Here is a 13,246-nt window from a genome sequence, read left to right as displayed (position 1 = left end):
AGGTGTAAGTAGTGCTAACATGTTTATGTTTGCTGATGACGTTTAGGATATGTCAGGCGTAAGTAGTGCTAACATGTTTATGTTTGATGATGACGTTCGGGATATGTCAGGTGTAAGTGGTGATGTACATGTTTTTGTTGGATGATGACGTTCAGGATATGTCAGGTGTAAGTAGTGACACAATTACACATTATTTTGTAGCTCAAGAAACCGTGGGTTCAAGATGAACAAACAGTACGTTCAGCTGTTGGCGCTGAACTCCGCCATCGTCGTTCTCTTCATCGTTGCTATCACTGTCTTCATCGCCGGCGTATACAGCAATGATCCTGGTACAGAGAGCGAGAGAATGTTGTTTTACGGATTTAATAAAAGTTACAACCGCGAGTTTTGTAAGGTCTTTACTAGCAACCATATTGGACAGCTGTGACGAAACAGTACTGCTATCTTATCTTATCATGTCGACCAAGTACCAGTAACCTTAAAACCAGAATGACTGTGCCGTCATAACTATTAACGTTAAAGGTAGCCTACATACCATTGATTGATTGAGTGTTGTTTAACGCCGCATTCCGCAATATTCCAGCTATATAACGGCGGTCTGTAAATAATCGAATCTGGACAGTCCGGTGATTGACATCATGAGGATCGATCCAAAGCAATTGGGATCGATGACATGTGTCAACCAAGTCAGCGAGCCTGACCACCCGATCCCGCTAGTCGCCTTTTACGACACGCATAGTCGCCTTTTACGGCAAGTATGGGTTGTTGAAGACCTATTCTACCCCGGATCTTCACGTGTCCCTACATAGAAGGCTGCATGACAGTCACATATAGCTATGAACCTAATTACTAGTGTCCATGTATTTTTATAGACACGTTTTTGTAATTATAATTTGAATGATTACTTATTAATTTTCACGAGTATATATTTTCCTTAGTTCCAGCACTGCAAAACGTTGTTCCCGTGTTGGACGTCTACCCGGCTCGCTGGACACTGGTCATCGCCTGGTTCGTCTACTCTTGGCAGGTCAGCTGGATCATCTACTCTCTGATCCTGGTGTGCAGGTCCAGCCCTCACCCAACGCTCCTGACCCCGCTCTTCCTTGGTATCTACTTCCTGGCACTTGTTATCCAGATCGCCATCAACTCAGTAGCCTTCACGGACATCGTTTCCGTATCATTCGTTGCTCTGCTTCTCATCTCTGTTACCCTGTTTGCATCTCTAGCCATCTCCTACATAGCTCTGTATCAGAACAGAACTGTTCTGGTTCAACAGAATCGCAGGGTGGACGACGCTCTCATCAGAGGTCTGGTTCAGAATGGTATAGGCCTGTACGCTACCTGGACTTCCATGGCTACTTTCATCACGATGGCTGTGTTGGTGGTCTACCGATCTGACCCAATCATCAACCAAAATACTGCTTCCTCTGTTGCTATTGCCTTTATCGCAGCTTTCCTTGTTGCCTACACTGTAACTGACCTGACTGTCCTGGACAAATACTCCCGCTATACCTTCACCCCCTATGCCGTTGTCATATGGGTCTTGATCGGTATTCTGGTCAGCCTGCCTGCTACAAATACTGCCAACTTCATCGTCACGGCTGTGCTGTTGGGCCTAACGATTGTGGCTCTCACTGCCAAGATAACACTTGTTGTTGTCAGAAAGAAGGCGGACCCTGTCCTGCCTCGTATGGCTGTGGATGCTAGCACGGCTGGGAGTGACACGAAACCGGTCCCAAAACCGGAAGTTCCAAAACCGGAGGATCCAAAACCGGAAGTCCCAAAACCGGAGGATCCCAAACCGGAAGTTCCAAAACCGGAAGGTGGTGAAAAGGAGGGTGGCCAATAAAGTGAAGATCAGAAATAGACGAAACCAGATGATACCAAAGCATGAGATTTTCTAAAATTGAAAACAGATCATGGAGATAGCAATAAAATTGGCCAAATATATGGAATAATAAAAGCGACAAAATCCTTTCCCTAATAATAAGTAAGCAACACGATATCATTCAATATTACAAGAAGTCTACAAACTATCTGAACACGTAAACATTCGTGAAGTTGTCTGGGCCACGGATCCCGTGATCGATGGTTGGAATACCAGACACCAGATTAAGACACTTTGTTTGCCAACACCCCTACTGCCGGCTTTCACCAAACTACTGAATGTTTAAAATCGCCTAACTCCACCCCACCCCTCCCCTGCTCCCCAGTTGTGTCTATCTGAGATGAGATATAACTGAAATACTTTTAAACAATGTACAACACAAGTCACTTACTCATGAATAAATGTATTTCTGCACTAGAACAAATAATCTTCCGATTAATGATCGGTATTGGCCTTGAAAACGTGGTCTGATATATCACATTTTTTTCAGATTGTTATTGGAATATGTTTTAATGCTCAATGAAGCCATGTTGAGTGGGATAGGCACCGACATTTTATGATGTTGCATATGTTTCTTTTCACAAAACATTCATGGTTGGAGCACACACATTCACGTTACCACATTTATTGCTACCAGATTGCTAGATACAAATCTAATTTCACAGTTTGTTAATGCATTTAATATGTTGTGTTTGTTTTGATTTATGAGATTTATTATAATGTATTCACAAACACAAAATGGAAATTGCCTGTACATTGAAAAAATAAATCAATTGGACATTACATGAAGACTCTGCCACTGCGGAAAGAAGAATTCTGTGAAAATAACAATAACATTTTCATAAAAACCAACTAAATTCGGTTATGAATAGGGAAATTTGTATTCTATGTGAATCTGTATTGAAATCAGATTCCATAGTCCGATTCCGACTATATCATGAACATGTGTTTAGGAATCACTATCTTATTTATTTATTTATTTTTCCAATGTAGTTACAGTGAAGATACTAGGTATTCTCGAAAAGTTGGGCGTATGCTACTCTACAGATGACACTTGTCAGTATCACCTGCAGAGACAAATCTATTGTTCACGGGAACATATTATTCAAGCCCAAATAGTGGATTGCAACAGAGATATATTTTGTCACTCCACATGAGTACCAAGACACGTTTACAGATTTAGTAAGGCCTTGATTGTGGTAATCCTGATCAAGCATCTCTAGAGCAAGAGTCATTTGGACCTTTCGTAGAAAGACCTCGATAGAACCAAGTTGTCAAATGTAAACTCCAAAGGCTGGAGCTGCAGAAATATTGATCGACATAAAGGAAAAAGGGACTATTGGAAAGTAGAAGTCACTCCTCTTTTCCGAAGTGTTATTGAAAACGTTCTCATGAAAAAAATGTTTACACATGTTAGCTGTCGAATGTTCGCCAAAGTAACAAGGCCACATCTGAGGTGTTCATTGTTGAATGTTTGCTTATATTAATGATAACAAAATATCAACTTCAACTCGAAATCAGAATAATAAAAAGGTTATCTAAAAAAACATCGAATGAGATTCGAATTCGTACGACGACATTGTTTTTGTTAGATTATCTCATGCCAAGAACAAGACAATTTAACGTTTGAGGCCATTTTGTGTTTTCAAAGTGTTTCAGTATAAATTATGTCCATATGGAAATATATATTTGTTGCTGGTGCCTTTAAATGAATAAAGATTAATTTACTTGCATTTTGATTTCCTGTTGATTGAGGGACAGACCACTTTAATAACGGTTGAAAGACGAAACATTTTAATCAAGGCGAATATGGGATTCGAACCCATGTCCAACTGATCTTGACATGAAACGACCAGCTGATCTAAAGGACTCGTCACAGTGAATGACATCCACTTTCAACACCACTTTGTTGGTGATTATATCTTAACAACAGATTATGTTGTGTTTAACGTGTGTATAGCATGTCTGTAATATCACTGCGTCTCAGCTTAATGATCTAAATAAGAGGTGATCTGAACCAGTAATCATCAGATCCTCGCTATGGTGTGTACGATAGAACACTGGGGAACCCACCCTCCTTTGCAGAACGTGGGTCACTATGCCGGATGTTGCTGGTGTTGACGGGTAATCTGCCGATCTTGTCGAGGTGTGGTGACCCTATGCCGACCGCTCCGAGGAAAGTCATCTGTGGTCTCTGTAGCATTGTATCGATGCAGGAGACGGTAAATTGTGGTTATGTTAACGTTGACATGACGGGCAACATCTTGGACAGACTCTCCAGCTTCCAAACGTCCGATAGCCTGGTTTCTCTGAATTTGAGTTAGGCATGGCATTGTTGACCAAGGAGTGGTAGGTCCAAGAATCGGCCACAGGTTTATACACACTACAGTTCATCTCAGTTAGTGCATTTTCGATTTCGCGAGAAATGGGTGCATGATACCCCCATATTCATTGAAATGGTGCGTTTTGGCGATTCGTTTTTTATGTTGCGTTTTTACTCGGGGCTTCCAAAATGCAACCAAAGATATTGATAACACCATCAGGCTTCACTACATGCTAAAACTCGTATCAATTTATGGTTCCGTGTTTGTTACCTATTTGCTTAAAACAACTTGCGTTTCTCTTGCATGTGAGTATATATTTTATTTTTTCACCTTTTTCAAATGTTTGTCTCTCTGGGATGGCAAAATACAATTACTCTACATAACGTTTACTTAAGGTTCGAGGGCCACTGAGTTATCCGTAGTACGAGAGACGCGAAGTGCATGGGTCTTTGGTCATGTTGTCGATAACATTTTTTGTTCGTTTGTTGTTTAACGCCGCACTCAGCAATATTCCAGCTATACGACGGCGGTCTGTAAATACTCGAGTCTGGACCAGACAATCCAGTGATTGACATCATGAAAAATGATCCACGCAAATGGGATACGATGACATGCATCAACCATGTCAGCGAGGCTGACCATCCGATCCCGTTAGTCGCCTTTTACGACAAGCATAGTCACCTTTTACGGCAAGCATGGGTTGCTGAAGACCTATCATTCTCACATCTAGGTAGCAACTATCCGACCCCAAATTGATTGTTTCCTACGCGGAAAGTATTGAAAGTTGATGTGAACATTTCATAACAAAATCAAATACTCGTGAACAATCGTAAGGAAAATAGCGTTTATTATCATATACAGACAAATTACACTCTATCGTTCTCGTACGGGGTGTGCATGCACAGCCACCGGTACGGAATAGTATTAGGTACACTGTTCAGAAGTCAGTCGCCATGGCAATGGTGACGTCAGACTGCAACATTTCAACGCGCGATTCTCCTCTCAACTAGGTGTTGAGATCAAATTACATTCATATCCACAAGGTGTTTTATGCAGGTAACTATTCACTATATGGTACTCGACATCCAGGGGCGTGTCCATTATCAACATAAATTTTATCCTGTCTTAAAGATGGACTGGACTTAACAAAAATGTTTACATACACCCAGTTAATGAATCTATAATGGCATATAGTTGCTTCTTTGAGATGCATTTAAAATTTGGAGGACTAAGTAAGAGTAAGATATATGGATGAACAACTTCTTTATTACAATTGCTTAATAAGGGTGTGAGAACCTACACCGAAACGTCGCTCCTAATTGTAATAAGGAAGTTGTTCATCCATATATCTTATTCTCACATGGCATATGGGGACGAGGCGAGAAAAGGTCGATCTCTTTCGGCTTAATAATTGCTTAACATGGATAGCTTTTTCACGAAATTAGGAAAAACAAACTTCTGACGCCTTGGATCTATAGTTGGTTTTAGAATACCGACGGGTCTTTATATCTCAGGAACAATTCAATATGAAGTCAGGAATATGTTCATTCTTATATACGTGTGGAGGCCAACCAATGAGAACTATGCCAGACACTGTTTAAGCACGAGGAAGGGAATCAAGGTGAAGGCCGTGAATGTGGCCTTTGATTGGCCGGAGTATGTAGGGAAGCCAGGGTGCCGGGTGGTTTCTCCCTCCGTCTCCCCCTGGTTGTCGATGTAGAACCACACGTCCATGCCCTGCAGAGGGAGAGGAAGACGTTCAAGCAACAACTTCTCTCGTAATACAGTAATTAATTTATCAATATAATTAACGACTGGTATTAATTACCGATTGTGCATTTATAACATATTAACTCTTAGATAACTGTTTGTATGGAAAGGATTTTGTCGCAACTAGTTCGCTTTCATGTTATAGTATCATAACGTTTCACGTGAAGTGCCGTCAAATATGTATCTAGTATATTTGTTATTTCAGTGATTGTTGTTGTTTGTTTTTTAACGCCGCATTCAGCACTATTCCGGCAATATGACGGCGGTCTGTAAATAATCGAGTCGGGGCCAGAAAATCCAGTGATTGACATCCTGAGCATCAATCCACGCAATTGAGATACGATGACATGCATCAACCAATTCAGCGAGTCTGACCACCCGATCCCGTTGGTCGCCTTTAACGACAAGCATAGTCGCCTTTTATGGCAAGCATGGGTTGCTGAGGACCTATCCTACACGGATCTAATGTTATTTCAGTGAGTGAGGATTGTACATGTACATGTTCACCGTATTAAACAGTATGTGAATTAGGTCGCGTCGTGTAGGCGTGATTGGGGCCGAACATCTGAAGTGATGATGGCGAGTTAGAACCCACCATCAACGGGTCTGACATGACTGAACACCCGGGGTAGAGTAGGTCTTCAGCAACCCATGACATGACTGAACACCCGTGAAGACCCGGGGTAGAGTAGGTCTTCAGCAACCCATGACATGACTGAAGGATGTTGCAGCAAGGTGGAGCAAGAGCACTTGGTGTTTTTAAAGTTACATTGAGGGGGATGCGGGAAATGGCCATAAGGTCCATCTACACCCATATCACACGATTGATAGGAGATAATGTCCTTACATTTCATACCCGATGGCTATTTATAATGCTGAGGCACTTCACGTTGTACCCTACAGAGTAACTATAACCCTTCTTCATTTTACGTAAAGGGCCATCGGGTAACCTATGGTTAAAGCGTTCGCTTGTCACGCCGAAGACCAGGGTTCGATTCCCGACGTGTGTACAATGTGTGAAGCCCATTTCCGGTGTCCCCCGGCGTGATATTGCTGGAGTGTTGTTAAAAGCGGCGTAAAACCAAACTCACTCACTCACTCGTTCACTCATTTTACATAAATAAACGTTAATACATTTATGCACTCGTCCTGGCTATCATGTAATGATAAAATGCTGTAAAGGTGTATCACGTACCGAGATTCCGTTCATTGTGCCACATCTGTTGGCCACCACGTACCACATCATACCACGATCGACGTTGAAGGTAACGCGGCCGTTACAGGTGACGCTGTCCCCCATGGTGGAGTCGTAACGCTGCATACAGCCGGCTTGGGTCATTCCAACGTCAAGGTTCAGGATTTGCTGACCGGTGGCGCCGAATTGTAGAACAGACAACTTCTCGTCGCAAGACTGTCATAAAAGCAAACATACATACATGCGTGAGTGAGTGAGATTTAATGTAACGCCGATTTGAGGAGCATTTCAGTTATATCACGGCATGTCAACTAGGTGTTGGATGACAGCCAAAGGTGACGCATGTCCAAGACAATTAACACGTTGGTATAACCCTTAAACATAATCAGGTGAAGATGATGATGATTTGGGAGTGAATAAATGGATCCTGCTTCATCAGGCTTTTGAATGTTTACAGTCACATAATTACCGTCTCGTCCTACCGCCTACCAATGTTGGAAAAATATGCCCGTCGTTTCATGATAATAGCCTCAAGACGTTTAGGTGCCCTTGGCGGTGAGGATTGTTTTACGTTACAAGTCCACTTGCTTTTAAGTTAAATAATTCCAACTTTCGAACTGAATCGATACGATAAATGGTTTCCAATATTATTTTATTATTAAGAAAATGTGCTGTGCAGCTATGCATCCCTTGGGCACGCCAGAAACCTATGATTGTAGGTTTGAATCCCGGTTTGCCTCGATTATGTTCTAGGTTTGTCAGCACCATACCCGTGCTCGTGGGTTTCACCGAAGTGGTAGACGTCTAAGACCTGCATCAATTCGGACTTTCCTCCCACATTAATCTGACACGCCGTGATATAACTGGAATGCTGTTAAAAACGGCGTAAAACCCAACTCACTCACTCACACGTGCAGCCTTGGGCTTGGCATTGACCTGGCTTAAAAAACGAAGGGCAGCAGCGTGTAATCATGTTTACACTCCGTCCAAATCACGTCAACGCCGATGACGTCACCGTCAGGAAGTGGTTGCGCAGATGCCGGTTCTGCTGTGGCGTGATCACATTTGGCCTCCAGCTTCCGGCCTGCCCATTGTGTGCCCAGTCTGGTGATACCCCTGAGGTTGTCATTGTAGCAGGGATCAGTCGGCCGCACCCGACCGATAAAGGATCTACGTGGTTACCATCAGAGGCATTCAAAGACACATACCCCTCTTTGTTCTGCTAATAACCTCGCGTGTTTTTAAGACCGCCTCCGTGGTCTAGTGGTGGAACATCCGCCCGGAGAGCGGAAGGTCCGGGGTTCGATCCCCGGCCGCGTCATACCGAAAGACGTTAAAAGATGGTACTTGTTCTTACTCCGTCTGGCGCTCGGGATTAAGGGGCTAAAACAAGGACTGGTCGGCTCGGAGTCAGTATACTGTGTCAGAGTGATGTATTCGTGTTAAAACTGCGGTATGGTATCTCAGTGAGCAAGCACTATAAATCGGCATCGGACTAGTACAAGCAGCCACACAAACACACACACGTACATGCACGTAGCTATATAAGTGCAATAAATCTTTGACGCGACGTTAAACCCCATTTCACCTCACCTTATCTGCTATGCACTTTCAGCTCATGCTGTCACACACAGACCCGTTTCATAACAATATCACGAACAATCTTTTCGCCACAAATTGCACGGACTATCGAACAGTCAGATGATGTTGGGTGTGTTTGGGCAATCGTTTTCATCCTGAATTCAGTCTCCACTAGCCAATGTATTAAAAGATTTTTACATGTTTTCTTTCTTTCGATCGGCAGTTTGCATTAGAGAACGCGTGATGTAGCTGGTTATTATGTAGTAATTGGTTGCTAAAAGTTTGATCTTGCCCTCAATGTTTGATGTGAGTGTGTGGTTTGCACTTAAAAACATTTAACAATCCATATACATTTTCCCAAATGGTACATATTATCATCGGTTTGGCCAAACCTACGTAATTGTTATTTCTTGGACTTTGCTCTTCTGGAGGAAACAAAGGTCAATAAATTGTCTGTCCATTTTTGTCTCAGTCTTAGAAACAATTTCAAGAATTTCCGAAGTGCATATATATCACGCTAAAATTCACCCGAAAGGAGAATCCAGAACAGAATAGGTTCAAGCTGAATCTTAGATCATGTACACTGCAGTAAAACAATCTCATGGATGTGAATCCTCACCTTGCTTCCTTCGTTCGCCTGGAAGAACTGTTCTTGTTTGTAGAAAAGGAACTTCATGGGGGCATAGCTCTAAAAAGAAGGAAAGAAAAGTTTGAGAAGAGTTAGTGTTATTTTGTGGTGATATATCATTCATAAGACACATGTCCTTGAAAAGGATTCATAATATAATATCCGTAGTTATGGTCCTGGATTCCCCATGAACATTGATACTTTCCCCGTCGTGCCAGCTGGATAGGTACAGTGGTAGCCCAGTGGCCATATCTCGCGAAGTGATGAGTTGAGTTCAACGCCACTCGAACAAAAGTCCAGTTACAACACGGCGTGTCAGCATGATGTGGGTGCAACCTACATGTACAAGCTCGGGTATGGTCTTGACAAACCTTGAAACATAATCAGTGTGACCCGACGGTTCTGGCGTGCCCAAGGGACGAGACTCTGCACAGCCAGTTGCGGCACCCTTAGACAACAAACACCCACACACCCACCCCACCTGCCCCTACCCCTTCACCATCTCAACCCGTCCCAATGAAGGAATCTTCATCTGTGTTATATAGGACTGTCCACCCACCACACAACTGGTCAGTTTGACGCTTCAGCAACCCTTGCTTGTCGTAAGAAGCGACTAAAGGGATCAGGTGGTCAGGCTCGCTGACTTGGTTGATGCATATCATCATATCCCAATTGCGTGGATCGATGCTCATGATATCAATCACTGGATTGTCTGGTCCAGACACGGTTATTTACAGACCGCTGTCATGTAGCTGGAATATTGCTGAGTGCGGCGTTAAACAACAAACCAACCAACCAAACCTATTGATGACGTCTGGGACATGACAGGGAAGGTCGTCATAAGCCGCCGACCACGATGCGTTCTTACCCGAGGAAAGGTGATGTTGTAGTTGAAGCGAACGTAGCCTGATTCGAACGTCCACGAGTCGATCAACTGCCATTCCTGGAAGGGAATAAAGTCACACATCAATTCTGTAATGTGAAGTTCACAAGATCTAAACGTTTCCCATTTGACAAAATACCAGTCACCTGACCTTGAGAAGTTCACCAGAAACGTTCAAACCCATTGACGGTTTTACGTTTTCCACACGATGGCATGGCATAGAACACAACCGAACACCTCACAACATCGTCGAACATGACCGAATCATGAAAGGAAAAGATCATTGTTTGCGATCATTTAGAATCAAATTAATCGAACTATATCATAAGATATTTTTTCCTTCTTTATTCATCTCAGCAGGTACATCATTTATATATACAATCAATACAATGTCAATACAATTGTGGTACATAGTATTCAAGAAGTGTACATCTTTTCATACATGTAAATTTTTGCCTGTAACGTCAACGTACTGTATCTATATTATAAGATATATAAAACATGTACGCTCACTAGACTCGGTGATACATGTATATGTATGTATAGTGGTATCTAGTTTAAAAGCCTTGTGTTTGCATTAGGGTATAAAGAATACACTAATTGTTAAGTTATTTATTACGAAATACATCTATCGCCAATGAGCAATATTGGAGTGGACTCGATTCCGGTGAATCTTGCTTCATAAAGTAGTGCCTTATCATACGTAGTCCAGTGTTGATATCTACATAACAAAACATCATATTATTTTCGTGCGGTGAAACTTTTGAAATCTTAACATTAAAGCAGGAACTGAATATAATTGCTGTATATACACTATATCTCTCTTCAAGTTTTTCGACCGCCTCCGTGGTGTAGTGGTAGAGCGTCCGCCCGGAGAGCGAAAGGTCCAGGGTTCGAACCCCGGTCGCGTCTTACCAAAAGGTCTTAAAATATGGTACTTGTTGTTACCCTGCTTGGCGCTCGGCATTAAGGGGCAAAAACAAAGACTGGTCGGCTCGGAGTCAGTATACTGTGTCTGAGTGGGTTATTCATTTTAAACTGCGGCATGGTATCTCAGTGAGCTGGCACTTTAAATCGGCATCAGTCGGGACCTGCACAAGCAGCCACACACACACGTACATGCATGTCGCTATATAAGTGCAATAATCTTGGACGTGACGTTAAACCAGATTTCAACTCACCTCAAGATTTTTCGAATAAAGAATCTCCTTGACTGCCTTCTCAACAGTTCCCTAAATGCTAGCTCCATCATTGTCATCTTACCATTAAATAATACATTAGAATTTCATCATACTAGTTGGGTAAAATTAACTTCCACACATTATTGTGTTTGTTTGTCTGTTGTTTAACGCCTGACTCAGCAATATTCCAGCTATATGACGGCGGTCTGTAAATAATCGAGTTTATCCATAATCCAATGTTTAACATCATGAACATCGATCTATGCAACTGAGATACGATGACATGGATCAACCGAGTCAGCAAGCCTGACCACCCGATCCCGTTAGTTGCCTCTTACGACAAGCATAGTCGCCTTTTACGGCAAGCATGGGTTGCTGAAGACTTATTCTACCCCGGATCTTCTCGGGTCCCCGACATAATTAATGTGTACACGATGTACATCATTGAGATCTGCATGGTCATACTCACACTAGCTGTTTGAAGCCTCCGTTGAGCGACCTTGAAAGTAGCTGACGTGAAGGCTGATAAAAAGAGGACACACAGAACGGAAAGAAAGACAGCGGCCATCTTGACGTTTCAAAGTTGATCCCGAAATGTGGCGCCTCCTACCAACCAAGTCTTTATATAGGCAACCCTGAGACCCAACTGCAGATCTTTTGTGAGATGTAACCTTGTTGTCATATACAGCGAACATGCAGCTAATGACTAATTTGTACTTATGCATGAGTGAGTTTGTGTCATGTTATTGTCAAGGAAATCAGGCTGGGTAGGGGAAACCCATTAAGGGTGACAGTTTGTAGAATTGACAAAGCTACCACCATCCAATTAGATATAAACAAGCTTGTTATGTTTAATGGAGTAGATGTGACTTGTGTTCCCGAGGACCGACGTCAGTCAACCTAAGTAATTATTCACTTGATATTTACCAATATGTGACAACGTGTATGCTTCTACATGTGTGTTTGTTGTTTAACGCCGCACTCAGCAATATTCCAACAATATGAAATAGTCTGTAAAAAATCGAGTCTGGACCAGACAATCTAGTGATTGACATTACTTGCATGATCCACGCAATGGGGGATACAATGACATGCATCAACAAAGTCAGCGAGCCTGACCCCCCGATCCCGTTAGTCGCCTCTTACGACGAGAAAAGTCGCCTTTTACGGCAAGCATGGGTTGCAGAAGACCTATTCTACCCCGGATCTTCACTGGTGCCACACACACGTGAATGCACGTCGCTATATAAGTACAACCCGATTTCAGCTCATCTCACTGTCTCTTAAGGCCTATAATTAACCGAGTCTGGACCTGACAATCCAGTGACTGATATTATTTGCAACGCTGCACGCCTTTAGTGTACAATGATTCGTTATCAGCCAGGTCGCAAAGCCTGACCGTCCACCCTATCCTACGACCAGAGATCCATGGGGATCAATTGTGATCCGGAATCCCAACTGAGATTGACCTTTATATCGACTGATTAAACACATTTTGTGACAATACGTTGGTTGGTTGGTTGTTTAACGCCGCACTCAGCAATATTCCAACAATATGACGACGGTCTGTCAATAATCGAGTCTGGGCCAGACAATCCAGTGATTGACATCATGAGCATTGATCCACGCAATTGGGATCGATGACATGCATCAACCAAGTCAGCGAGCCTAACCACCCGATCCCGTTAGTCGCCTTTCACGACAAGCATAGTCGCCTTTTACGGCAAGCATGGGTTGCTGAAGACCGATTCTACCGGGACAATACGCCAAGAGAGCACACACATGTGTTTGTAGCG

General features: G+C 42.8%; 2 protein-coding genes across 2 annotated transcripts; one reads left to right on the top strand and one right to left on the bottom strand.

The window, feature by feature from the left end:
- The first annotated feature begins 223 nt into the window (after positions 1-223).
- Positions 224-1,849, top strand: LOC139457368 (uncharacterized). Its single transcript, XM_071238774.1, has 3 exons — positions 224-329; positions 939-1,732; positions 1,763-1,849. The coding sequence occupies exons 1-3, from the start codon at positions 224-226 to the stop codon at positions 1,847-1,849; spliced, it is 987 nt and encodes a 328-aa protein (XP_071094875.1).
- Positions 1,850-5,793: 3,944 nt separating this feature from the next.
- On the bottom strand, positions 5,794-12,018 carry LOC139457882 (uncharacterized). The gene is made up of 5 exons (XM_071239231.1): positions 11,920-12,018; positions 10,255-10,329; positions 9,378-9,446; positions 7,178-7,393; positions 5,794-5,949 (listed from the first exon to the last, which is right to left on the bottom strand). The coding sequence occupies exons 1-5, from the start codon at positions 12,016-12,018 to the stop codon at positions 5,794-5,796; spliced, it is 615 nt and encodes a 204-aa protein (XP_071095332.1).
- Positions 12,019-13,246: the final 1,228 nt, after the last annotated feature.

Source organism: Haliotis cracherodii, unplaced genomic scaffold (genome assembly GCF_022045235.1).
Source record: "Haliotis cracherodii isolate W230 unplaced genomic scaffold, xgHalCrac1.p SCAF_12, whole genome shotgun sequence".
NCBI lineage: Eukaryota > Metazoa > Mollusca > Gastropoda > Lepetellida > Haliotidae > Haliotis > Haliotis cracherodii.
The sequence above is the reverse complement of the archived record's forward strand: the minus strand, read 5'-3'. Positions and strand labels throughout refer to the sequence as shown.

Excerpts from the sequence above, each read along its gene's own strand:
- LOC139457368 (XM_071238774.1), top strand. The coding sequence starts at position 224 with ATGAACAAACAGTACGTTCAGCTGTTGGCGCTGAACTCCGCCATCGTC. Across the intron at positions 330-938 it reads CGTATACAGCAATGATCCTG|TTCCAGCACTGCAAAACGTT; the intron begins GTACAGAGAGCG and ends TATTTTCCTTAG. Across the intron at positions 1,733-1,762 it reads CTGGGAGTGACACGAAACCG|GATCCAAAACCGGAAGTCCC; the intron begins GTCCCAAAACCG and ends CCAAAACCGGAG.
- LOC139457882 (XM_071239231.1), bottom strand. The coding sequence starts at position 12,018 with ATGGCCGCTGTCTTTCTTTCCGTTCTGTGTGTCCTCTTTTTATCAGCC. Across the intron at positions 10,330-11,919 it reads GGAGGCTTCAAACAGCTAGT|GAATGGCAGTTGATCGACTC; the intron begins GTGAGTATGACC and ends ATTCCCTTCCAG. Across the intron at positions 5,950-7,177 it reads GCACAATGAACGGAATCTCG|GGCATGGACGTGTGGTTCTA; the intron begins GTACGTGATACA and ends CTCCCTCTGCAG.